The sequence below is a fragment of the Crocuta crocuta genome, unplaced genomic scaffold, assembly GCF_008692635.1.
Source record: "Crocuta crocuta isolate KB4526 unplaced genomic scaffold, BGI_CrCroc_1.0 scaffold290, whole genome shotgun sequence".
In the NCBI taxonomy this organism is placed as follows: domain Eukaryota; kingdom Metazoa; phylum Chordata; class Mammalia; order Carnivora; family Hyaenidae; genus Crocuta; species Crocuta crocuta.
The window spans coordinates 8,285,485-8,312,890 of record NW_027527429.1 but is presented as its reverse complement, the minus strand read 5'-3'; the positions used below and the strand labels follow the sequence as shown (position 1 = coordinate 8,312,890).

General features: G+C 35.1%; 1 protein-coding gene across 1 annotated transcript in view; it reads left to right on the top strand.

The window, feature by feature from the left end:
- The window catches only part of PSMD1 (proteasome 26S subunit, non-ATPase 1), a 98,069-nt gene that overhangs the window by 4,913 nt on the left and 65,750 nt on the right, over positions 1 to 27,406 (top strand). The window contains exons 4-16 of the mRNA XM_077758085.1: positions 117 to 286; positions 2,668 to 2,873; positions 5,695 to 5,838; positions 8,550 to 8,776; positions 13,066 to 13,126; positions 14,044 to 14,172; positions 15,653 to 15,741; positions 16,158 to 16,236; positions 16,723 to 16,896; positions 18,769 to 18,880; positions 19,823 to 20,019; positions 20,991 to 21,086; positions 22,129 to 22,193. Of these exons, the coding sequence (XP_077614211.1) occupies positions 117 to 286; positions 2,668 to 2,873; positions 5,695 to 5,838; positions 8,550 to 8,776; positions 13,066 to 13,126; positions 14,044 to 14,172; positions 15,653 to 15,741; positions 16,158 to 16,236; positions 16,723 to 16,896; positions 18,769 to 18,880; positions 19,823 to 20,019; positions 20,991 to 21,086; positions 22,129 to 22,193 (1,749 nt within the window). The remainder of the gene's footprint in view (positions 1 to 116; positions 287 to 2,667; positions 2,874 to 5,694; positions 5,839 to 8,549; positions 8,777 to 13,065; positions 13,127 to 14,043; positions 14,173 to 15,652; positions 15,742 to 16,157; positions 16,237 to 16,722; positions 16,897 to 18,768; positions 18,881 to 19,822; positions 20,020 to 20,990; positions 21,087 to 22,128; positions 22,194 to 27,406) is intronic.

Sequence of the window (27,406 nt, the reverse complement as noted above, 5' to 3'; positions counted from 1 at the left end):
TGTGAGTTATGTGGCTTATTCATATAGAAATTTGCTGTTACTAAATATATTTAGATTTAGGATTTTTAAGAAAAATCATAGTTTGAGCTAGGCTTATACTTCCTAATTTCTTTCAGAGAAGTTTTGTATGAAGATGAAGGTTTCCGGAGTCGGCAGTTTGCAGCCTTAGTGGCGTCTAAAGTATTTTATCACCTTGGGGCTTTTGAGGAATCTCTGAATTATGCACTTGGAGCTGGTGACCTCTTCAATGTCAATGATAACTCTGAATATGTGGAGACTATTATAGGTAATTATTTCCCATCTAGGAAGACTTTGTCTTGTTGACTTCCTTCTTGCTGTAGTATACATATTCCTTCTTGCTCTTGCCAAATTTAATTTTTAATCTTCTTTTTTTTAGTTATTTTTTGAGTGAGGAGAGCAAGAGCAGAAGAGTGGCAGAGAGACAGAGGAAAAGAGTGAATCCCAAGCTTAGCTTAGCACAGAGCCTGACACAGCGCTTGGTCTCACAGACTGTGACACCATGACCTGAACCACACCCAGGAGTCAGCTGCTTCACTGACTAAGCCACCTAAGCACTCTGCCAAATTTAATTTTAATTGGAAGTTTATAATCTTATAATTTTATGCAAGCTGAGTTTTTAGATCTGCCTTCCAATTTTGTGCTTTATTATCTTTTGACATAAAGAAAAATAACATTAGTAACAGTAATAATGAAGATGCTCACCTCACAAAACATTTCAAGAATGAATCTAAGAAATTATTCAGGGGGTGCCTGGATGGCTCAGTCAGTTAAAGCGTCTTACTTTGGCACGGGTCATGATCTCATGGTTTGTGGGTTCGAGCCCCACATTGGGCTCTGTGCTGACAGCTTGGAACCTGGAGCCTGCTTTGGATTCTGTGCCTCCCCCTCTCTCTGTTCCTCCCCCGCTCGCACTCTGTTTCTCTCTCTCTGAAAAATAAAGAGTAAAAAAAAATTTTTTTTAAATATTCAGAAACTGCCTAATCAACACAAAGATAGTTATCTTAGATTATGGTTATTGCTACTCCAGTGAGCATTCTGTAACATGAAAAAATTCAGTCAGGTTATTATGAGTAACAAATTAAATGACAGCAATTTATAGAGTTGTTTCTAATACCAGAAATCATTATTGTGCTGGGCACTGTGCCACTCATTCTTCATGGCGTGGTTTATTCCACAGCTCCTCTGTGAGGAAGGTGCTATAACTCAGGTTTTGAGATAATAAGGACCCAGGGCTATTAAGTAGGAGGGTCAGAATTTAAAACCGAAGCTTACTCACTTCATAGTCCATGCTGTTTCTACTAGAAACCATCATTTTCTCATTTGTTTCTTTATTTTTGAACTGGGGAGTAGGCTTCTGGCAAGACTTTAGGCTCTCTTATAAATTGATCTATAACTAGGTAAGGTTTTATTCAAAGATGTGTCACTTTAAATTAATGTTTGGAAACTGAACAGCAAATGGAAAAAGGACTGCATACCCTTCAGGAAAGTCTTCAGGAATATCAAGCTTTCCATCATAGTTATAGAGAGCCCAAGGATGTGTTTTCGCAGGAGTGTGCAATGTAGCTATTTTTTTGAATTGCTGATTTAGAAGAGACTGCGTTATTCACCTGAATCCTTAAAAGAGATTTGGTATTCTTTTTCAAAAATTGGGAAGTGCTGCACAAGGTGGTCCAAAGGGATACTTTCAGATATCTCTGATGTTATAACTAGAATTCTGTGTTCGTGTTTTTATTTTAAGTTTTATTTATTTTGAGAGAAATGAGAGTAGAGGAGGGGCAGAGAGAGAGAGGAAGAGAAAATCCCCAGCATGCTCTGCCAGAGCCTGACACAGGGCTCAGTTCACAGACTGTGAGATCATGACCTGAGCTGAAATCACGGCAGACACTTAACCTACTGAGCCACCCAGGTGCCCCCACCATTTTAAAAAGATGATTTAGACAAAGTCTTTACTGTCAATGAACTAATAGTTTTACTAATATGAGGAGTCTAATACAAATTTATTGGTCTGTGATAATTGTTACAATAGGTCTTTTTTTTTATTTTTTATTTTTTATTTTTTATTTATTTCTAGGAGGGAGAAAGAGACAGCGTGAGCAGGGGAGGGTCAGAGAGAGAGGGAGACACAGACTCTGAAATAGGCTCCAGGCTCTGAGCTGGCAGTCAGCACAGAGCCCGACGCAGGGCTCGAACCCACGAACTGTGAGATCATGACCCAAGCGAAAGTCGGACGCTTAACCGACTAAGCCACCCAGGCGCCCCAGTTGTTACAATAGGTCTTTTTTAATATCCTCAATGATGGCAAATAATTTGTTTTTGAAAGTGAAGGAGCACTTGTAGCCAATTCTGTCTTAATAAAGCACCACAGTCAAGTTGAAGAGTAGCATTTTGGTTAAAATGTAGTAACAAGATAGAAATATAATGAATAACATCAGCCTTATTGGAATTAGTGTGTCAGCCCTCCAGTATAACTTATGAAGGGAACAATATTAATTTGAATGTTTAACTTCTTAAATCTAAAATTTTTGAAATTTGCTTATTACTTAATAGTTATCCCATAAGTTTTTATGATTATAAATGTAGGCATTTGTCTTTTCTAGTAGTTTACCCCTGTTTATGAGGTGATTTGTTATTTTATTTTCTTCATAGCAAAATGCATTGATCACTACACCAAACAATGTGTGGAAAATGCAGATTTGCCAGAAGGAGAAAAAAAACCAATTGACCAGAGATTAGAAGGAATTGTAAATAAAATGTTCCAGCGATGTCTAGATGATCACAAGTATAAGCAAGCTATTGGCATTGCTCTGGAGACACGAAGACTGGACGTCTTTGAGAAGACTATACTGGAGTCGGTAGGTAGATGATGTGGTTTTAGAGACTGTTATTAATGGGAAATCAGCAAAGCAAGTTATTAAAACTAAAAACCTCAAGGGTAGTGAAAAGGAAATCTAGTTTAGAAATAATAAGATGATTTTTAACCAAATGTTAAAATGTTTTATTTTCCTGTATTTATATGAACCTTTGCTATGTTTTGTGGTCATCAAATACCTCCTTTTATCACATTCGCCCCTTTGAAGTCTTGCATAGGGAAGTTGTTTTTCATCATCCTACCCTTTTTAAGAAGACTATACTGATAAGCTATTTTAATGCATTTATTATGGTTAAAACTACAGACCAGATTCTAGTTAGGGGGTGTTTTGCAGTAGTTGTAAGTTAGTGTAAGGAAGTGGTCAGGAAGGTGTAAGACTGAGTTAAATGAGTGTTGATCTTTATGCCCACTCTGCCTGCCTACCGCCTGTCTCTGAGCTGGCTCTGTACTACAGCTAGGTTAATCTCACCTCTCTTCTTAGATGTGCCCTGCCCCATTCTCCTTACCAGAAACGTTGCCTCTACTGAAAATATTCTTTCTTTTCTTTACCTGCTCTATCCCTATACAAGATGCAGAGTTTAACTCAACTATTTTTGACAGATCCATCGATTCCCAGTGCCCACACTTCCTCAACCCCTACTGCAGACTAGGTCCAGTTCTTTTATTAATCTCTTGGAGCCTTGTATTTTTTCATAGGGTTTATTATTATAGTAATTAACTCATTGTGTTACTTGGTGGTTAACATCTGTCTTTGCCACCAGATTGTAACTTCCATAAGGACAGGTATCTTGTGCTTTATTCACCACTGTGTCTCCAAAGCCTGAGGCAGTTTTAGCAGCAGTGATAGGATTTGTTTAAATGAGGAAATGAATGAGCAACCTAGTGTGATAGAATTGGATTTGTTTTATACTGTTTCATTTTTGTGCAGTTGTAGCCTTGTCTTCCTTGTCTTCATGTGAATAGAATTAAAATATTTGTTTTCATTCACTCAACATACATTTTTTGACTGTCTACTGTATGTCAGACAACTGCTCTAAGCTTTGGAGATGTAGTAGCAAACAAGACCGACAGAGTTCCTGCCCAGATGGAACAAACCGTTAGGAGAATAGGCAGTTGAGCAAGTAAAAATATAAAGTAAAGGGGTGACAATTATTCAAAACAAGAACAAAGTAGAGTAAGAAATGCATCTTATGGGGGCACTTGAGCGGCTCAATGGGTTAAGCATCGGACTTCGGTTCAGGTCATGATCTTGCAGTTTGTGGTTCTGGCCCCACGTCAGGCTCTGTGCTGACAGCTCAGAGCCTGGAGCCTGCTTCAGATTCTGTGTCTCCCCCTCTCTCTCTGCCTCTATCCTGATCATGCTCTGTGTGTCTCTCTAAAATTAAATAAACATTAAAAAAAAAATGCATCTTACTTTGCATCCCAATGAACGCATACATTTGAATATAATAAATTTTATGAAACTTTACCTGCTTTTAATACTTAGGATATAACTCTGATATGTTTATTTTTTTAATGTTTATTTTTGAGAGAGAGCGAGCGAGAGAGTGAGCACACAAGAGCGCCGGGAAGGACCAGAGAGAGAAAGGGACAGAGGGTCTGAAACCAGCTCTGTGCTGACAGCAGAGAGCCTGATGCAGGGCTTGAACTGATGATCCATGAGATCGTGACCAGAGCTGAAGTCAGATGCTTAACCGACTGAACAACCAGGCACCCCTACTCTATTTTTAAATTGTATTTCATAAGAAATGCTGGTCCCATTAAGTTGATTTCATTATCAGTCGTGACTGATAGGTCACGACTTGCTTTTGGAGAAATAACTCCTGTAGCTCTTCAATATGCTTATTAATGTTGAAGGAGTTTTATAGATTGGTGCCTCAAATATTGAATATGCTTGGGAGAACCACAAGATACAATAGTCTGTAGTCTAAATTTTCTCGGGGAAAGCACCAGCTAGATGTGACAGTACCAGCTAGATGTCACAGCACTTGAATCGTTCAGAGCTTGAAAACAAGTCTATCTGTCATACTGTGTCCCTGGGTATCAAGTATAGGCAGTAAGACATAGAAGATGAAGGAAGGGCTTCAGTAGACACAATTGAAAAACATAGCCATTTGGCATATGGACAGTTGTATATATCTTTTTATAATAATAGCACCACTCTATTATAGGATATTGTGTTCACATGGTGAGGATTCAGGATGATTATTAAATACTGTTTTCAATCCTTTTTTTCCCCATGAAAACAGGGAAGTAGGTAATTTTCTTTTAAGATTTTTATCTAAAATGGTTATTTTTTTATTTTTTAAAGTTTATTTTGAGAGAGAGTGCATGCATATATGTGTGAGAGAGTTTAGGGGAGAGGCAGACAGAGGTTGGGACAGAGAGAGAATCCCAGGCAGGCTGCATGCTGTCAGCATAGAGCCTATTGCAGGGCTCGATCCTATGAACTGTGAGATCATGACCTGAGTTGAAATCAAGAGTTGGATACTTAATCGACTAAGCCACCCAAGCACCCCTAAAAATTTTTTTTGGTTTTTTTTTTTAATTTTTATTTATTTATTCTCTGTACCAAACATGGGGCTCAAACTCATGGCCCTGAGATCAGGAATTACATGCTTTTCCAACTGAGCCATCCAGGCATTCCCTAAAATGGTTATTTTTAAATTTTGTTGTTTAAGTAGCAAATAAATCCTTGGCTGCTTAAAATAACTAAAGAATGTAGATTAAAATAATTTGATTTCTAAATAAACATAATGCTTCAGTAACCAAGTAATGATATATCTATAAATTATCATTTTCAGAATGATGTCCCAGGAATGCTAGCCTATAGCCTCAAGCTCTGCATGTCTTTAATGCAGAATAAACAGTTTCGGAATAAGGTACTAAGAGTTCTAGTGAAAATCTACATGAACTTGGAGAAACCAGATTTCATCAATGTTTGTCAGGTACTTACATTACATTACATTGTATAATGTTATCTTACCTTGCAGTCACACTACTTTATGCTGCATTGTTGGGCTCGGTCTTGCTACATTGTATTACTTTATGTCACTATAACGGTTTCATAAATGTATCTCAGCTGATTTTCACAATAGCTCTGTGAAGATAAGCTTATAATCCTTTTTACTGATAAGAAACTGCATCTTAAAAAACTAAAAATTTTTGTTACATTGCATTTTATGTATTCTTTTCTTTTAATGTTTATTTATTTTGAGAAACAGTACTTGCATATGCGGGCGGGGGAGGGACAGAAAGAGGGGGAAAGAGAATCCTAAGCAGACTGTGTGTAGATAGCGCAGAATCGTGAGAACATGACATGAGCTGAAGTCAAGAGTTGGCTGTCTAACCGACTGAGCCACCCAGGCACCCCTGTATTCTTTTTCATTTTGAAAGTATTCCAAACGTTTAAGGAAATTTTGAAAATTAGGTTAAAAAAATAAAAGGTAAAAGAAAAGATAAAAACAGTACCTATGTTGTGTCATTCTAAAAAGAATTTCAAGTACATGATCTCTGATTTTATTACCCAAACATAAACCAACACATTCAGGTATATTTTATCTCTTTTCATGTATGAAAATTTTTTTTAAGGACTTTATTTTTAAGTAATCCATACACCCCATGTGGGCTCAAACTTGTAATCCCTAGAATAAAAGCTACACACTTCCCTGATTGAGCCAGCCAGGTGCCCCTTCATGTATGAATTTGCTTGCACATTTTTTAAAAATTCAGAAAATGTAAAGTGTATCTTTCTTTCCCTTTCCTTGGGCCTTTTCTCAAAGATCATGCATAGAAGTTTTTCTTTCACTCATTAGCACATGTCTTTTTAATGGCTAAGCATGTGAGTTTGCTTTTTAACAATCATACTTTATAAATTTTTGTATTCTACTTAGAGCATAGCATTTTATCACAGATTTTGTTACTTTTTCACTATAATGTGTTCTCATATATTTTCATCATCTATCTAGTTTTTTAAGTTTAGAGTAATGCATCCTTTTTTAAAATGCTTTTTGAAGCAAGTTTGAAACAAAAGGCTGGAAGAAAAATCATTTATGTCACCCAATGGCAATATTTAGTGTATTTACTTTCAGTTTCCTCTATATAGGTTTTTGAAGGTTTGTTTGCTTCTAAGTAGTTTTTAATAGGTTTTGTTTGGTTTTGTTTTTTAAATAATTGTGTTTTAAAACTTACATGAAAAACAATAGTCTTCTGTTCACCTGTGTATTTCAGTTTTACTCCTTGGAGGCAATTTTCTTTATTTTTAGCTGTTTTATTCCTTGTCCCTTCAAAGCTTTTTAAAATTTTATTTTATATTTCTAAAATACATTTTTTTGAACATGAATGTAATAATACATTCATGTGACCCAAGATTTAAAAACAACTAACGGGTATACAGGGAAAAGTTTCCCACTCCTTTCCTGGCTCCTAAGTTCCTTTCTCTGGAGGCAAACAGTATCAATTACATATCCTTCAATTTTAACATTTTTTTCATATTTAAGTCTTCACAAACTCTTGTTCCAACTTTCTCGAATGTGCAGTAGTCATTTAGTGGATATACTTTGCCTTACTTAACCATTCCCCTATTATTAGTCATTTATTTTGTATCCATTATTTCCTATTCCTTATACATTTTTTTAAATGTTTATTTTTGAAAGATAGAGACAGTGTGAGCTGGGGAGGAGCAAAGAGAGAGGGAGACATAGACTCCAAAGCAGGCTCCAGGCTCCAAGCTGTCAGCGCAGAGCCCAACGTGGGGCCTGAACTCAAGAACCATGAGATCATGACCTGAGCCGAAGTCAGATGCTTAGCTGACTGAGCCATCCAGGCGCCCCATTATTTCCTATTTTTTTTTTTTTTTTTTTTTTTTTATAAAGTAGGCTCTATACCCAGTGTGGAGCCCAACATGGGGCTTGAACTCAGGACTCTTAGATCAAGACCTGGGCTGAGCTCTAGAGTCAGATGCTTAACCGGCTGAGCCACGCAGGTGCTCCTCTATTATTTCCAATCTTAATTTGTAATAACTTGGTTAATGTATCCATTTTGAAGTTAAGTTATTTGCTACTTTAAGGGAACAAAAAATTTTAATTGAATTCTTAAAAATTCCTAAATTTATTAGATAATTTTGTTAAAACATATGACAGATTGTAAGAGTGATAAGAGAAATACTTCAAAATGGTCATTTCAGTGCCTCTTGTTCTGACCCAGCACTATACAACGCATGTTAAATGAATGAACGAATCCTACAATTTATGGTTAAGCAGAAAATTCAAATTAAGGAGCACTTGATGATAAAATACAGATAAGATTTGAAGAATCCACGATTCATTTACCTATTAGTCATTGAGCACTGCTAATTGCCAGGCACAATATTAGGAGCTGTGAGTATGATATATATGGGTTTTCTTATGGAAGGCAGATGCCATTTTCAGGAAAACTTTGTCTTGTGCCAGCATCAGAAACAGAGTGCTAACACTGGAATTAAAACTAAGAATTAATTTTTTTTTTTTTTAAAAAAGAAATGGAGTGCTGGAACAATTTATCTGCTTCAGTTTGCCTGTGCTTATATTTTCAGGTTTCCTATCTTACTATTAACTGTCTCTAAGTATCTTGTAGATGCAGTTTTCAATTATTATGTAATTGTTCTTTATCTGCATTTCAGTGCTTAATTTTCTTAGATGATCCTCAGGCCGTGAGTGATATCTTAGAAAAACTGGTCAAGGAAGACAACCTCCTGATGGCTTATCAGATTTGTTTTGATTTGTATGAAAGTGCTAGCCAGCAGTTTTTGTCATCTGTGATCCAGAATCTTCGAACTGTTGGCACCCCTATTGCTTCTGTGCCTGGATCCACCAATACGGGTACTGTCCCAGGATCAGAGAAAGACAGGTATAAGTATCTCCTTCTGCGTCAGAACTAATTCAGCAACCTTTATGTCATTTTGAGAATAGGTGGAATATTCATCGACTGTGTATTCTAAGAATTATTTTCAGAATTAGCTTTCATAGATTGTAAAGTCTTATTAAGGCTATTGCTCTGTTTTGCACTCCAAAAATAGGGACTCTTCTGGAAAGAAATGGAAGTGATCGACAGGGAGGGCTAATTGCATGTGTGCTGTCTAACCAAGTAAACTAAAAATCTCAGGTTAGATGGGCTAGATTTTAGGTATTTGGAAAGTAGGAAACATTTCCAGCTTTTTGTGCTTTTATTAAAACTAAATATACATTTATCTTAGGCTCATCCAGTATTAGATTTTAATTTTATTTTCTCTATATTTTCTTATGCATTTAGACCACTTATTTAAAATGTTTAACTTTAAATGTCTTTCTTATGCCTCCTTTTTTCCTCTTAAAGTTCACACAGCAGTGAGAGGTTTTTTTTCTGAAACCTAAATGTCACAATTTCAATCTCCAGTACTTTACAAACACATTTCATATAAAATTCTAGGTCTTGAACATGACCTTCAAGGTTATACATAATCTTTCCTCTTCATACTCCTCAACCCATCTCTTGCTGCTTTCTTCCTTATTTACTGCCCTCGGATTTCACTGGCCTTTTTACTAGTACTCAAAAACACCAGAAATAGTCCTGTCTCAGAAAGATTTTCTTGAATTTCAGTTTTTAGTATTTGTTTTCTTCCCTTTATATGTAAGTTGGATTTTCTTTGCCCATCTTCTGTGTTTCTCATTTTCTTTTTAATCTTTTTCAGCTCTTCAATTCTTTCTTTAATTTAAAGAAAAATGGTTATTTATTTTGGGAAAGAGAGTACACATGCAAGTGTAGGAGGGGCAGAGTGAGGGGGAGAGAGAATTCCAAGCAGCTTCCGTGCTGTTAGTGCAGAGCCTGACTCGGGGCTATATCTGACAAACCAGCTGAAATCATGACAGCCAAAGTCAAGAGTCAGACACTTAACCAGTGAGCCACCCAGGTGCCCCTTCAATTCTTTTTTTTAATTGAATGATAATTTAAATACTGTAAAATACACGTATCCTAATGATACAGTTCTATGAGTTCTGACAGTATAAACACCCATATAACCATCACCTGTATTATCATCCCAGAAACTTGCCCTGTGCCCTTCGAGGTCAGCTTCCTGCCCCTGAGGCAACCACTGGTTTGATTTGTCAGAATAGATTAGTTTTGCCAGTTTTTAAACTTTATAAAAATGGATCATATTGTGTGTATTCTTTGTTTCTGCTTCTTTCACTGATCATGTTATATATCTATCTGTGTTTTTTGGGTAAAACAGTAACTGATTCCTTTTTATCATTGAGCAGCATTTCATTGTATGAATATACCACAGTTTCTTTATTTGTTCTTATACTGATGGACATTTGGGTTGTTTCAAAACAAGTCTACTGTGAACGATCCTGTACAAGTCTTTTTGTGGATGTTTTCATTTCTCTTGGGTAAATACCTAGGATTAGAATAGCTGGGTCACAGGGTATGTGTTTAAATTGGTAAGAATCTGCCAAACTATTTTCCAACATGGTTGCCTATTTTACCCTCCTGATAGCAATGTATTAGCATTCCATTGGTTGGTTTGCCAGTATTAGATGTTATCAGTCTCTTTGATATTACTCATTCTAAAGGTATAAAGTGATGTTTTGTTGTAATTTTAATACAAGTAATTTGTCAGATATATTGTTTTAAATATTTTCTCCTAGTTTTTGGCTTATCTTTTCATTTTATTAGTGGCATTTTTTGATGAACACAAGTTTTTACTTATTTTTTTTAAATGTTTGTTTATTTGAGACTCAGTTAAGTGTCTGACTTTGGTTCAGGTCATGACCTCCCATTTCATGAGTTTGAGCCCTGCGTCGGGCTCTGTGCTGACAGCTCAGAGCCTGGAGCCTGCTTGGGATTCTGTGTCTCCATCTCTCTCTCTGCTCTTCCTCCGCTCGCACTCTGTCTCTCAAAAATAAACATTAAAAAAATTTTTTAGTATAAAAAAATATTTGTTTATTTAAATAAGTAAGTGGGGAGAGGGAGAGAAAGAAAGCTATCAATACGGCACTCGATCTCATGAATCGTGAGATCGTGACCTGAGTTGAAATCGAGAGTTGGACCCTTTACCGAATGAACCACCCAAGCACCCCAGAAGTTTTTATTTTCTATTTTGGGATCCCAGTCTAAGAAATTCTTTGTCTCATAGTTACAAAGATATTCTGCTGTTCTGCTACATTTTCTTTTAGAAACTGTATAGTTTTAGGTTTGTATGTGGTGTCGGGTAGGAGTAAAGAGTTTGTTTAAAAACATGGATGTCTAGTAATTTCATTACCATTTATTTGAAAGACTATTCCTGTTGAATTGCCTTGGAACTTTTGACATGTGGTATGTTGATAGATTTCTCTATTCTTTTCCATTTGTATTCCCTTAGTACAATATATTGCTAAAGCTTGTAGTCTTGAAATCAGGTCAGTGGAAGACCTGCAGTTACGACCTCGCTTCTTCTCTCCTTCTCACCACCAAGATTGCTTTAGGTCTCTTGCGTTTCTGTAAGTCTGAGGGGATTCTGGTTGGGATTGTGTTGAATCTTCAGTTTGGAACAAATTGGGACCCTAATAATTTTGGGTTTTATAATGTATAAGTTAGTTTTGTTCTTAATTTATTTAGATTTTCTTTCATTTTTCTCAACAGCATTTTATAGATTTTAATTCAGAGATTTTTTTTACATTTTAAATTCATTCCTAAGTATGTTTTTTGATGATATTATAAGTGGTATGCTAAATTTCAATTTCTACTTGTTTGTTGCTAATGTGTAGAAATACAGTTGATTTTTTATATTAATTTTGAATCCCACAACCTTGCTTAAATCACTTATTAAGTCTAGTAAATTTTTTAATAGATCCTTCTATAGATTTTTCTACATAGGAATCCTGTTAATAGAAACAATTTTACTTCTTTATAACTTTCATGCCTTTCCCCCCCTTGTTTTTCTGCATTAGCTAGGATTTCCAATGTTACTGGGTAAATAGAAGACTGAACATCCTTCATTTCTGATCTTTGGGGAATAGCATTTGTTTCATTTCTTGTTAATTAAAATTTTTTCTTTCTTACTAACTTCTCCTTTATTTGTGTTGTGTTTATTTGGTCTTATGTTTCCTCTGAATTAATTTTCTGAAATTATTATTTTTCTTTCTTCGTTTATAATTTTCCCCCAGTTTTATAATTTCATTTCTGAGTTTTCTAAATCTGGTATGTTTTATTCTTTTATGTCTTGTATAATTTTCTTAATGTCTTTTACATTTTTGAAAAAATTTTTTTCTTTTAATAATGTATGGGCTTTTACTTTGATCCTTGTCAGCAACTTGTCTTTACTGAAATTAGTTTCCCTGAATTTTTGCAAAAGGGGTCTTATTTAGGATAAGTTTCCAAATTTCACTGCTTTCTAAAACCTCCTCTGTTATTGTGTTACGGAGTTTTAAACAAAATGGTATCTTACAACCTGAGATCTCTTAACTCTCTTTCTCACTTTTTATTTCTAAGTTTATTTATTTAGAGAGAAACAGAGACAGCATGAAGAAGGAGAGACAGAGAATCCCAAGCATGCTCTGCCCTGCCAGTGCAGAGCCTGATGTGGGGCTTGAACTCAAAAACTGTGAGGTCATAACCTGAGCCAATACCAAGAGCCAGACGCTTAACCATCAGAGCCACCCAGGGACCCCTACTTTCTCACTTTTATTTGGTCTTTCTTTTTCCTTTGTTTCTGCCATGTTAATTTGGATTATATACCCAACATTTTATCCCCATTAAATTGCTTTAACCTAGAAGGGAGTGTTGGCGGATTGGTTTTCAAAGTTGTTGGGGCCCTCTGCTGCTTCACTTCAAACTGGTGTTGTAGCTGGTGATGGTCTATCTCTACCTGACTGTGTTTTAGGAGTTTGGCAAGTGTTTTGTCACCTGGTTTTGTTGTATTTGTTGTCTGTGCTAACCTAGTTAGTTGTGTTGTGTGGTTCTATGAATTTATTTAGAGTAAATTAAATCACTGGGCTGCCTCCATCTTAATAGAATCTTGTCTGTTCCTTAAGGGAAATACTTAAGTAATTAAACATTTTTTCCTTGCAAAATACTTAATTTGAACATGGTTCAGATCTTCAGTTTGGTAACAAGTCATCCATACATACTATTCAGAAAAGATTTATCAGATTAGTAACTGTTGATTCTCTTCATTTTAGTGATTCAATGGAAACAGAAGAAAAGCCAGGTAGTGTACTTGTAGGAAAGACTCCAGAAGTGGTAAGTGTGTTTTTTGAGGTTGAGGTTACCCTTTAGCATGTAATTCCCACAGTATATTCTGAGTTATTTTAAAGTGTTATATGTCTGTCTTTTGTGGGGATTTAATATCAAGTTTACTACTAAAGTTATTTTATAAAAATAGATCTTCTATAAAAAAAGTAAAATTTTAAAGACTGACCCTAGAAAGTGCTTAACTTAGAAAAAAGCAAATCCTTAGGTCCTTACAAAAGATTGAACTCTGTCTAGAATAACTCTGAATTAGTTGTCACAGGGTGAGAAAAAAGTACGGCCTCTAACAAATGACAACTTATCACAGACAGGGGGCACTTTAGTTGTCTTTGTTATTTTTAATATTCATGGTATATGGAGAAATGGGCTAAGTATTAGAACAGTGGTCTGTTGGATGTAAATGTTTCCTCCATGAAGACTTTTGATTTTTGATGCTCAGGTATATAAACGTCAACTGTTCTTTACCTGGATAGCTTGGTATAGTTCATGAGATCATGTATGTGTGTTGGTTAAATGTGCTTTTGATTTTCCCAGTTTGGAGTAAAGAGTTTCTCACCTTAACTATGAGTTGTTCTATATAAAATAGGTTTTCTTGCATACCATCAGTAATCAGTTATTCTTTTACAGTTTGAGGGTTTTTTTAACATTAAAATAATTTCACATTGTAACTTTTTCAGAATGAATTATAATCTTCCATTAAACTGGTATCATATTTCAATGGTAGCTATTAAAGAACTATTCTTTCTTTCAAATAAGTGATACATGAGTTTTCTAGATCCTGTTATTAAAATACAAGTTTTCTTATGTGTATGGACTGAATTTCACTGGTTTAGGGTTATTAAAACACAGTTGGCTTAGTGGATATCAGTAATATATGAATTTTTCTTTTTGTTTGTTTATTTTGGCAGAGTCCAGAGCCCAAGGACCAGACTTTGAAAATGATTAAAATTTTAAGTGGTGAAATGGCTATTGAGTTACATCTACAGTTTTTAATACGAAATAATAACACAGATCTCATGATTCTAAAAAACACAAAGGTAGGAAATTCATCTATAACGGGGGCTTTCTAGTATTTATTTCTTTGTTGGATGTTGGTATGTATATTTATTTCTTACTAAATGTTTCATTTTATTCTGATCAAGAAAGTAAAAAAAAAGAATAACAAAGGGAGAAATTTCTTGAATGTATTGAGAGAAGAAAGGAAATTAAAATTGAGCTCCTATTTTTGTGTTCACATTCATTGGAAAGTTTAATGGTTCGTTTTGTTTGTTTGGTTTTTTTTTTAACGTGTATTTATTTCTGAGAGAGTGTGTGAGCAGGGGAGGGGCAGAGAGAGGAGACAACGAGACAAGTAGGCTTCATGTTGTCAGAGCCCAAGTTGGTGCTAGAACTCACAAACTGCGAGTTCATGACCTGAGCCAAAAGTCAGACGCTTAACTGCTTTTATTTTTTCAGTTAACTTTTTAATATGTACGTGTAGCACTTGGACAAATGGCACAATCAAAGCATTGATATCATTTGTTTATGTGCCTTTTTTCCCATTGAACTGCATGCAAACTCCTTGAGTGCACAGGTTTTTGATACTGTGTAATGTTTGTTGAGATATTGATCCTAACAATTAAGATTAATTTTAATCTTTGAGTAGCTAATATATTCATCTGGTTCAAGAAAATGTTTTAATATGAAAAAAATTTATATATTTTTCTTTCCTGTCTTATCTATTCAGTAGCCTTTGACAAAGTCATTTATTCTTTTAGAGCTATGTACTATTTCAGTACTACACAGTTGTTTGACTGAAATATGTAATCATACTTCTCAAAATTTTAATGATTATAAATGGCAGATAGACACAATTACACAATTTGTATTTATGACAGTTTTTTGAAGCTAACCTTTATAATGTAGTCTCATTATAAATAAAATCACTTTGGTGACTGCCAGAGGTGCAGAGTGAGAAGAGGTGCAGCATTGTTCTCTAGGCTACCCTAACACCTTGGAGACCTTAGACAGGCTGCTGAAAAGAAATGGCAAATTAAACTATTAAGAAACCAATAAATAGAAAATCTGCTGCCTAAAATCTACTGATCTTAAGACTACAGATAAAACTCTGACTTGCTTGTGTTTATAAACTACCTATTTAATCTTTATTAAAAAAATATCCAAAGGGTGCCTGGGTGGCTCAGTTGGTTAAGCATCAGACTTCGACTCAGGTCATGATCTCACGGTTCGTGAGTTTAAGCCCCACATTGGGCTCTCTGCTGTCAATGCAGAGCCCGCTTTAGATCCTCTGTACCCTGCTCTCTCTGTCCCTCCCCCACTCTCTCATTCTCTCCCTCTCTCTCTCAAAAATAAGTAAACATTAAAAATAATTTAAAAAATCCAAGATTCATAGTTTAAATTTCAGTTCAATTTATTAATATTTTCACCACAAAGCAGGGCCTCTGATTGTGTGTCTACATGTGACCTTGCATATGTATGAATACTTTGCCAGTGGTAATAATTTATTTGTTTTTATAGGATGCAGTACGGAATTCTGTATGTCACACAGCAACCGTTATAGCAAACTCCTTTATGCACTGTGGGACTACCAGTGACCAGTTCCTTAGGTAAATATACTTGAAGGTTTCCACTTTGGTTTAAGATCATCTTTAATAGACACTCTTTGTATGGCTGCCAGTCCTCAATTTTAAATCCTGTTTTTGCTATTTTATGCATTTTGTATTGCATGTGCCCGCTTAAGGTAAAATTAATTCCCTTTATTAGTTGGCTTGAATATAGGCTTTTTCATGAAATAATATTAATATAATTCTGCTTTTGTTCATAGTGAAATTACGTATCATGCATTTTTTAAAGTCTTCAGAATACTAAGAACTTAGGAGATAAAATAGAATCCATAGTAACTTGAGCTCCGTAAAGTAAAATGATTTCTAATAGTTGAAGGTAAAATTTGAATGCTTTGACTTTAGTATTATAAAAAGCTTTATGGAATTCATTTCAATAGTACTGCTGAATTTTCTTGCAGAGATAACTTGGAATGGTTGGCCAGAGCCACTAACTGGGCAAAATTTACGGCTACAGCCAGTTTGGGTGTAATTCATAAGGTAATATACAATAATCAGTGTGAACAGATGCAATTTTTCTGGAGTTAAATGTTTATTGTATTTCAATCATTCATAAGTACATTTTGTTAAATTAGATCAATCCTCTTACAGGAAAGAGTAAAGTAAATAAATGAAAATACATATGTATGTGTTTGTTTTCAATAAAAGGTGGACATCCTTTCCTTATGAAGACTAGGCCATTTCTCAAAGGATGAACTGAAATAAGTTATTTGCGTAGTCTGAAATTAATTTGGGGAAATGTTATAAAACAAGGGAAAAAATTTGAAGCATTTATTTCTAACAAGGATGTGATTTGATCTCTTAAAGATTATCCTCATTTGAGTTATAATGTAATGGAGCGAGCCCACTTCGTCCTCTTTTAGAAAGTGACCATTCTGGAGAAAAGAAAATAATTTTAGAAAATATTACATCTGTTTTCTTTCACTTTTCTCTTACTGACACCTTTATTGTGGCTCAAATTTACAGGGTCATGAGAAGGAAGCATTACAGTTAATGGCAACATATCTTCCCAAGGATACCTCTCCAGGATCAGCGTATCAGGAAGGTGGAGGTCTCTATGCATTAGGTCTTATTCATGCCAATCATGGTGGTGATATAATTGACTATTTGCTTAACCAGCTTAAGAATGCCAGCAATGATGTAAGTACTAGAATGGAAAACTGATTTGTCACTTAAGAGTCTAGGAAAATATTACATTTGCCAAATTATTTTAGCGAATAGAAATTTTACAGGATTTTGAGATCCCTAAAATGGAACTATTCTTATAGAATTATTTTTTAAGGTAATTTTCCTTCCTGTTGTATGAACTAAAATTGTGCTTCTCGATCCTTTAAAATTTGTGTGTGACAAGCAAAATAAAGTACCATATGTTTGTGAAATATATGTTGTATTTCCACACTTAAGAGTTTTGGAATGTTAGAACTCTAAGAGACTTCAGTGATCATTTAGTTTAACCTTGTTATTTTATAGGAAACTAAATCCCAAAGAAGTAACTTTATCAGGAATCAGAATTCTTGGGCATTTGGTGTTTTATAATTTAAAAAAAAAAAATTTTTTTTTAATGTTTTATTTATTTCTAGGAGAGAGAGAGAGAGAGAGAGACAGCGTGAGCAGGGGAGGGTCATAGAGAGAGGGAGTCACAGACTGAAACAGGCTCCAGGCTCTGAGCTGGCAGTCAGCACAGAGCCCGACGTGGGGCTCGAACCCACGAACCGCGAGATCATGACCTAAGTGAAAGTCGGACGCTTAACCGACTAAGCCACCCAGGCGCCCCTGGTGTTTTATAATTTTTTAAACATATTCTTTTGGAAAAACTTAACTAAGCAGCTTGTTCTTATTTTACAGAACCTTGAAATAGGATTTTAGACTTTACTTTTATGTTAGAGTAGACTCTGTTATAGAAAGTTACTAGGAGAGTAGCTAAGTAAGCCGGACAACTTTGTCCTCCTCTTTCAGTGAAAAGACGGAGGCCAATAGGATGGTATGTTTCCACTAATAAGCCCCTCGTCCACAAATTTTACGTACATTTATTCATGGCTTTGTCTCCTTTTCTTTGGTCTCAGGTAAAAATTTTCTAATTAGACAAATCTCTTTGGTTATCAGCAATAGAAACCTCCACTAATTGACTTAAAACAAGATGTTTTTTGGAAGTAGTTTATATGATTAAAGGAAAAGCTGATGAACCAATTCTTGGAACAGTTAAGAGCCAGGGCGATTCTAGAGCTCTAGCTAACAGGAACTAATGGTATCGTTTCTCTAGGGTCCTGCTGTCAGGATGAATGAACTTGAAATGTTTTTTGTCCTTGGGTCATTTCACTTAAGAAAGATAGCAGTTTCAGAGAAAGAGGATTCAGTTGCCCTGTTTTGGGTCTCACAGTCCCATACTTTTGGGTAGGAGAAAGTGGGCACCTATTAATTGGCAATTCCACCAAAACTAACCAGTGGGAGAGGAGTATTTCCCAAGCAAGATTGGGGTGCTGTCTCCTGTAAAAGGAGACTGTGCACTCAACAGATAACCACTAAAATGTCCCTCTTGAAATTTTCAAGACCAGCTTTTGCCCTTGACCCTGTTTTTCCTACTTCTTCATGTTCATATTCCATGAGATACCTTTTAACTCCTCTCTTCAGCCTCCTTCCCCTTAGTCAATAAGCATATTCAAGTCTCACCGATCCTAAAAGAATCTTTCCTTGACACTTACTTCTCCCTCTTAGTTATCATATTTCTCCCCTTGTGTAAACTTACTGAAAAAAAAACTATACCCTCTCTCTCCACTTTATCTTTCATTCACTTCTCAACTTACTATTATTTTGCATCAGCAAGCACCATTCTTCTGAAACTGAAATTGCTGAGGTTACTTACCACTGGCCATCTGATTCTCAAATCCTTTGATCATTCTCACTAGGTCAACTGCTCTGCATGTTTGATATCACAGTACATTTTTAAATTAGAATAAAAGCTTTGATTTCTAAGTACAGTATCCCAAATCAGTGGAGCCCATGCTTTTTCCCTAGATCGTTCGACATGGAGGCAGTCTGGGCCTGGGTTTGGCTGCCATGGGGACTGCACGCCAGGATGTATATGACTTGCTAAAAACAAACCTTTATCAGGATGATGCTGTGACAGGTAAGTGATTCTTTGCAAAGACAACTCATTTTAGGATTAATTAACATGACTAAATTTGTTTTCTACATATATATATATATATATATTTTTTTTTTAAGTATTTATTTTGAGAGATTGTGAGCTGGGGTTGGGTGGGGGAGAAGCAGAGAAAGAAAAGAGAGAAAAAACCTGCACTGGCAGCACGGAACCTGACGTGGGATTTAATCTCGTGAACTGTGAGGTCATGACCTGAGGTGAAATCAAGGGTCTGGCATTTAACCAGCTGAGCCACTCAGGTGCCCCTCTACTTCTATTTTGTAGCCTCTTAAAAATCTAACAGATTACTTGTAGAAGGAGTGGATTTTGCCCCATTTGTCAAACTCACAAGAAAAATTTTGTGATCTGTAAGCTTTTAAAAATGATATATCTTGTGCGTATGTGTATAATTGACTTTCGCAAACAGAAATTTATTAGAGTGATCTACTTGTATCACAGAGCTATCTGTACTGCTTGGTGATAACAGAATAACATCATTGTATCTTTTTTGAAGTCACTATTGGATTTGATGGTGCATACTGTCATTATTTGAGAGAAAAATAGGTATAAATATATGGATGTACTTTTTATCAGCGGTCTTGAAAAAATGTTTCCAGAAACTAACGGATGTTTTGGTAGTTGATAAGTGCCACTTCCAATATGGTATATTTTATTGAGTTTACGTACGTAATTTTGTTTTTTAATGTTTTTTTTTTTAACATTTATTTTTGAGAGAGAGAGCACGAGTTGGGGAGGGGCAGAGAGAGAAGGGGACAGAGGATCTGAAGTGGCCTCTGTGCTGACAGCCTAATGCAGGGCTTGAACCCACAAACCATGAGACCTTGACCCAAGCTGGAGTCAGATGTTCAACCAATTGAGCCACCCAGGCACCCTGTATTTTTTAATGTTTCATTTTTTACGCACTAGGGGAAGCAGCTGGCCTGGCCCTAGGTTTGGTTATGTTGGGCTCTAAAAATGCCCAGGCTATTGAGGACATGGTCGGCTATGCACAGGAAACTCAACATGAGAAGATTCTGCGTGGCCTTGCAGTTGGCATTGCATTAGTGATGTACGGGAGGATGGAGGAGGCTGATGCTCTCATTGAATCTCTCTGCCGTGATAAGGTAAGATGATGCTTGTTTATCCTTTTCTGCCTGTACTCCCTCATGCCCTAGTTGTCACCTTCATTTACAGAAAAACTTTTACTGGAAATTATCTCTGTTCATGTTAGAACGCCTAACTACACTTTTTGATGAAACTTCTTGCTGGCTATATAAAGTGTAATAGAATGTAGGAAAGAAAAACACTGATTAGAAGGCATGAATAGGACTAATTTGAGGATTTTAAATTTAATCAAGATTTCAGATCAGTAATTTTCAGATAAGCAGGTCCAGAAAAGGTATTTAGAAATTTACAAGTTGGATTTATTTTAGAAATAGTATTTTTAGAATCATTTAAGCATTTAATGAGATATAAATTTTATTGTTTTTTCCATCAAAATCCAGTGCCAATCCCCATGCTTATTTATTTTGGTAACTTTTTTAAATTCCTTTTTGTATTGTTTTATTTTGACAGTGGAATTGTATGTGGTGGGTACTCAGTGGTAAATAATACTGTCCTCTATAGTCTGTTAAAAAGAACTACTACTGTATTAAATGATAAAGCTACTAATTATTTTGCTCAGCTCTGAGACCATATCTTTTCCTTTCAGTGCTCATCAGTGCCCAAGAATTAAGTAAGGTAAAAGCAAGTTAGAAGGTAGAATTAGAAGTGAACTTCTTTGTTATTTGTTTAATGATGGAAGTTGAGTGTCAGAGGGTAGTGAGTGTTGGTATTGGACTTGAATTTATATTTCCTAGTAAGTGTGAGGCAGCACAGGCGTGTTACACAGAATGTTGGGAATTAGAAGTTAATTCCTCCTGTATTAAAGTCTTTAATTTCCACATTCATTTAGCAAATTGCCAACCACAAAATAGTTCTCCTTAAGTTTATCATTTCCTAACTAAAACTAACAGTCCTGGTGGATGCCAGTTAGACTGTAGAAGTTACTGTTTGAAATGCTAACTTGTCTGTTGATGTACATTATTCTTCTTAGGACCCAATTCTTCGAAGATCTGGAATGTACACTGTAGCCATGGCTTATTGTGGCTCAGGTAACAACAAAGCTATCCGACGCCTGCTACATGTTGCTGTGAGTAGTCTTTCTCGGATTCAGGGGGAAGGGAAAGTTTGCAGATGGGCACTAAATGTGTAGATTATTGCAACCCCCATACTACATGACCACCATCAGTGATTTCAGGTTCAGATTCTCATTCGCTGGACACACACAGCTGTAACCTAAGCACCACATTCACTTAGCTTTTCAGAAGGATATAGGACGGGATATCAGGTATGTCAGTATGAATAGAAGTCCTTAAAATCATTCAGGGGCAACTTCTGAAAACGTACTCCCAACGGGCATCCTCATTTATAAGGGACAGACCATGTGAGTGTGTGCAGCCACCCTAGGATAGGGATATGTAATGAACAGTAAAAATCACTTCTTTTTACAGCCTGTGAAGTTAGCTTCCAGGTAGCCCTAAGTGACATGGTCTATTACAAGAGATACATTATACAGGAAAGCCAGTGCCTTTGTTTTCCAGTAGGCTTTTCCCACTCATAGTCTTCCGAATCCAGAGGGAGTTTATGAACAATAATGTTGCCTGGTAATACAGAGGACATTGTACATATGTTTTAATTTAGTAGGTTTTTACCATCTTGGTGCCAGGAGAAGGTAAACCTGAGGTCATCTTCCCATGCAGAAAGGGTTTAGAACTATTATTATCTTCTTCCCAAAAATACATCCCACAATATTTATTATTTATTGTTTATCAGTGCATCAGTGGTATGTTGTAAATTGTAAGTGTTTGTATTTTGCTTGAATTTAGTACATACTTCTTTGAAAAGAACTTTGAAGGAATGTTTAAATTATCAGTGTAGCCCACAAAAGCTATATAGTGTGGCTGAAATAATCTTTAGAAGTAGCCCTGAATCCTAAACTTCACCAAGCTGAAAAGCCCTGAAATGAAAAGTTTATCAGATGAGTTTTTCTTAAGTGAGGGAGGACACTCTAATTAAAGAGTAATAAATTAATGAGGTCTAATTTACATTGGAATGATGTGAGCCTCATATCAGCTTATATCTAGTAATGGAATGCATGGTATAATGTAATCATCCTTTAACATTTTTCCTAGGTAAGTGATGTTAATGATGATGTCAGGAGGGCAGCAGTAGAATCACTTGGGTTCATTCTATTCAGGTAATAATTTCTAATTTCTGGTTCTCTTTATAGTCTTTTTTTTTTTTTTTTTTTAATAGTAACTAAACAGAAACTAAATGTCTGAGAAATATATCTAGGTTCATAGTGAAGACTACTTAATAATAAGATTAGTACTGTTCATCTGAAAAAGAAGCAAGTGTGTCTTGAGAGTCCAAGAACCTATTTGAGAAATAGTAAAATGACTTTATACTTTTATATATATTTTTTATAACAGTGTATTTGCTTAGTTTTTTTAAATCCAAATAACACATTTAGTACTCCTCTTTCCATGAACATTGGTAATTTAAGGGATGCTATCTCTTACATGGATTTGTAGAGTTCTTGAAGCTCTTTAATTAGAATAAATGGTAATAGTCTTTGTTTAAAGAAGGTTGAAAAATTTGCAGGTTTAAGAAAACTATTTTGGACTTGAGATTTTGAGATGCCCTTGGCTTAGTATAGTTGTGATTAAAAGGACCTACTCTGAAACCAGTCTGCCGGGATTGAATCATGGCCCTGCCACTTACAAGCTGAGTGACTTTGGGCTTGTTACTTAGCCTTTTTGAATCTCCGATTTCTCATCTGTAAAGTGGGTACAATAATAGTGCCTATTTAAGAAACGTGTTTTTAGATGAATAACTAAGTTAATATCTAAAGCCCTTCGAACAGTGTCTGGCACTACTGCGTGTTGTTTAAGTGTGTGATAGAGGTGGTAACTGTAACGGTGGTAGTTGCAGTAGTACTTCTTGCAGTAGTTCTTCCTAACTCCAGTCTCATACCATTGTTTCTTTTAGCTAAAATGCTTTATAGTAAAATTCAACAAAGGCAAATTAAAAGTGCTTCATTTAGCTCTATTCGTACACACTGCTTATACCAACTTGGGATGAAATTACACAGTAATTTCCCAAGATTATGTTAAATGAGTCAATTAGATGAATCTCATTCATGTCTGTTTAAATCTGGAGTAGATTTTCTACCCTAAATCCTTGAGAGTGAACCTTTGTTGTAAAGGTTGTAATATAAGTCTACAAATATTGAATGTCCACTGTGAATTGGTTATAGGGTCTTCTTTATAACATCCTGGTAGGAACTTATTCCATTTATCAGAAAGTTATCCAGAAAGGCTGGATTATTTTATTATTATTGTGGATAAAAATGTTGAGTAAAACAGCAAAGTACAGACCCATATGATAAGCTAATAGGTTTCTCCTTATGCCAGTTTTGTTAAATAAGGTTGTTCAGCACATACTAACCTCCTTCATTGTGTTGTCCTCAAACCCTCATTTGCTCAACTTGTTCACAAAGACACTAGAGAGCCTTCTTGAAAGCCAAAAACAGTATTTACACAGATCTAGTCTGACACCTCCAAAGTTGGATATGTGATTAGTTGGTTATCATTGCTTTTAGTAAATCCATAAATGTGTCGGGTATTCATTGTTTTTCTAAGATGTGACAAAGCCCATGTGCATTAAGCTATTCTACATTTTTTTAAAAGATCTGCAGTAGACTACACAGTTAATTTCTTGATTCCTATCTCTCTTCTCCTTTTTTTGAACATCAGAATATTTAGCCACTTACAGCCTTTTTGTATCTTTGCATTTTCTTTTTTTTCTCAGATTTGTCAGCAGTGGTTACATAATTACAACCACAAAGTTCTGTTTCAGGGAAGTGATTCCTTTAGCTTAGAGAGTTGAATTCATTTAAGCCAGTTATTAGTCTTTTCACCAAGTCTACATTTCGATCAATCTTTACATTACTTTTTATCTTTCTGGTCTAAAAATCATTCTCCTGAGAAAAAAATGGAAGCAAAATAGAAGTCGAATAGTTCTCTTTTCTCCATGTCATCTTTGGTGTATTCTAACTAAGTTAGGACCCTGAACTTTCACTGGTTTGGTCTAGAATTTAGATGCAGTGTGGGGTTGAGAGGTGGGTAATTATTGCCATCCAGAGAGGTTCTTTGTTTTTGTTTTAATTCTTATCAGAGAACTAGGTAATTTTGATTTGGAAAGTATATTTTTCTTGGAGTACCTTTAATCACTGTTGGTTTATGTAAACCATCCTACTCATGATGGTCTCTGTTTTGTTTCTTTGTTGTCAGCTGTTAATTTTTACTGGTGATTTTCCATTTCATATTCTCAAATTCAGTGGCCTAGGATGTATATTCTGGTACATAGGAAGTTGAGCTTCATGAAAACTGTTTCTCTTCCCTCTTTAACTTGACAGCACTTTGGTTTCTAATTAACAAAATTCATTTCTGCCTTTGCATTTCCTGTAGTTCACACTCATGCTAAATTCCCAGTTTCAACAGCAGATGTCTCTCATGAGCTGCTTTTAGGCTTTGCTAAGATCTCAATTACCTACGACAGTCAGATCCAGCTAATGAGTGGTTCTCTGTGCTTGTTATTTCTTAGGGATCATTGAGTTTTATTTTCATGGTAGGATTCTTTATAAGTAGAAGAAACTAGAAAAGACTAGAGATGATTTTGTCTAAAAGTTACTTTATAGATGAAAAAAATTAAATGTAATCAACTTGTCTAAGAAATTGCAGTTGAAACGAAGTTCTCTAAATTTTGTATTAGTGCCATTTCCCTGGAGGGAGAATTTTTAAAGGTGAAAGAAACTTAGAAATATTTTTTTAAAGAGAAGAAAATTGAATTCTAAAGTAGTTAAATAAAATTTCCCGTTGTCATAAAGCTAAATGGTAGACCTGAAATTCAAAAGCAGTTCTTATTAGAGACCAGTGCTTTCTACATCATGCCTTTCTATCAGAGTACTATTTTTCTGAGCAACTCTCACAGAACATTTGTATTCTCAAATTTCCTTGTTACCTTTAATATTTGGAAAGTTTCTGTCCTGTCTCCTAAGTGTCTTCTGGTACATCATCAATTATTTTCTTAGAATGTGCTCCATTTTATCATTTCTTCCCTTTTAGATTTACTTTTAAACTAACTGCAGACATTTGACCTTCTTGAACGATATTTTAAGAATTTATTTCTTCTTAATTTTCTAATCTTCTTTTCAAATGTACTTACTGGATATGAATACTGAAAACATGTGGGTAAACATGTATTTGTACTTCAGTCACTAAGGTGAAATTGTCTTTGTGGGAAACTAAAAATTCTTATGTATGTTGTTATCTCCTTTACCCTCAGGTAATCCAGACAGTTATAATACTTTCACTATTTCTTTCTACTGCTATTTGTGGGTTATTTATTTATAGTATATATGATAAATATTGAGAATTGAGTTGAAAAACATTCTTGCTAAGTTGAAATGAACCTAGTACATTTTTTGTATAATAGGTGATTATTAGGCCCATTGTTATCTGTTTAGTAAGCAGATTCTATTATAACAACTCTTTGTACAGTACTATGCTTGGCATTGACTGAAACTCAGTTGGAACTGAGCATAATCTGAATTATTTTAACTTGACATTGGAAAGCAAAGTGAAGAAAAATTAAAAGAAGCATTGGTCTTCACATACCTGTTTTAACCAAGTTGCTATAATTATCTGATATAGATTTTTCTTAAAATTAGACAGTCCTAGAGGCCCCTGGTCATCTTTGCTATAACTCTATATTATAACAATTATAACATTATAGAACAATTATTATAATGATACAGAACTGCATATTTTCCAATGTATGCATTAATATGCTTTCAGATATGGATGGATCTTATATAAGGGAGAGTCTTGGTGCACACATTTTTTATGACCATAAAAAATGTTTCCTTGAATATAAAAATGTTGCACCATTATAGATACTTAGAATTTGAAGGAACCCCAGCACTCAACTAGTTACCATCAAGTGCATGAATCATCTTTACAATATCTACACATTTTTTTTTATCATTTTGACACATATTGTCTGTATTCTGTTTCTGCCTCATTGTCTTTGTGTGTATGTTCTTGATGCTATAACTTCTTTACTTTATTTCTCTCTTTTTTAACCTTTTTCTATACCTTTTTCCCCCTCCAATAGTTAACAATAAATATGAAAGTTTTTTCCAAATTATTTAATTTGGAAATTTGGAAATTTAATTATTTATTAAAGACATATAGTCTACTCTTTGTCTTTGAAGATAAAACTGTAGATAGAGTCTTTTTGTTGCCATAGATGTGGTTAACCATCTGAAATTTGCTTTAAAATTAAGATTTTTTAAAAGTATTTTGAAATGGAAGTATCAGTTTTGTATCAAATTGATAAAAGTTTGTGCGCGTTGTACTTTTTCAGAAATAGTTTATATTGCAGTTGTATTTTATTTTCTACAATTTCCTGGAAGTACTTGAACGATTTCTCATTAACCTGAGAAAGATCTCTCAGCTAACTATAAAGCAGATTTTTTCCCCCCAGGAATTGAAGCTAACCAGTTTAAGGGTAATACAGTTAATTTTGTAGGTGTGTGATTATTTTAAGCACATACACGAGTTTGGAGACGGTATAGAGCATGTAAGAAGGTAGTCCATCTAATCTAGTTTGTCAAGGGGTAGAGCTTTGCCAGGGTGAGTGCCATCTTTAGTATTTAGATTTCCTGAAACAATAAGGAATTAGGCAATTAGGTTGCCTTTAGACATTTAAGATTCAGTTTGTGATACTTTTAAAGTGACACCAGAAAACTTAATCTTATGTGACTTTGTAAGAATATAAATATTATTGTGTGTCAAACCCATCATATTAGAGACTAGAACTACAAGAGATAACAATTTTTTTTTTAAGGAATGTAGATTATTTTGCCTATCTGAAATGGGCCACCCTTAATGCTGCTAAGAATTTTAGACTGGTAGGGAAGAGTGGCTAAAGCTTTGAGATTTAGGGATTAAATTTGTAATCTGTTCTTTCTGGCAGATGACATAGAGCCCATAAGGTCTGTGTTCTCACTGTGTTCAGGAAAGAATCCTGCCATGTAGAGAATATATATCTGGTTCACATATGCTGAGCTCCACAGCCAATGCATTTCTTGAAGTAATTTTCTTAAACTTAATCACCTGGAAAGGGAGAGCAATACAGTAATAAATAGGTTGAGACATAAGAATGGGTCAACACGAAAAGGAAAAGCTAAGATGTGGGTTGGCTTCACTGTAAACCCCCTCAGCCTAAATTTGTTCACCATTTATGGGAATAGTTTAATAATAAAATATCAAATTTTAAGTAAATAGAACTGGTTAGCATGTACAGACTGCCCACATGTACTAATTCTTATAAGAACCATAT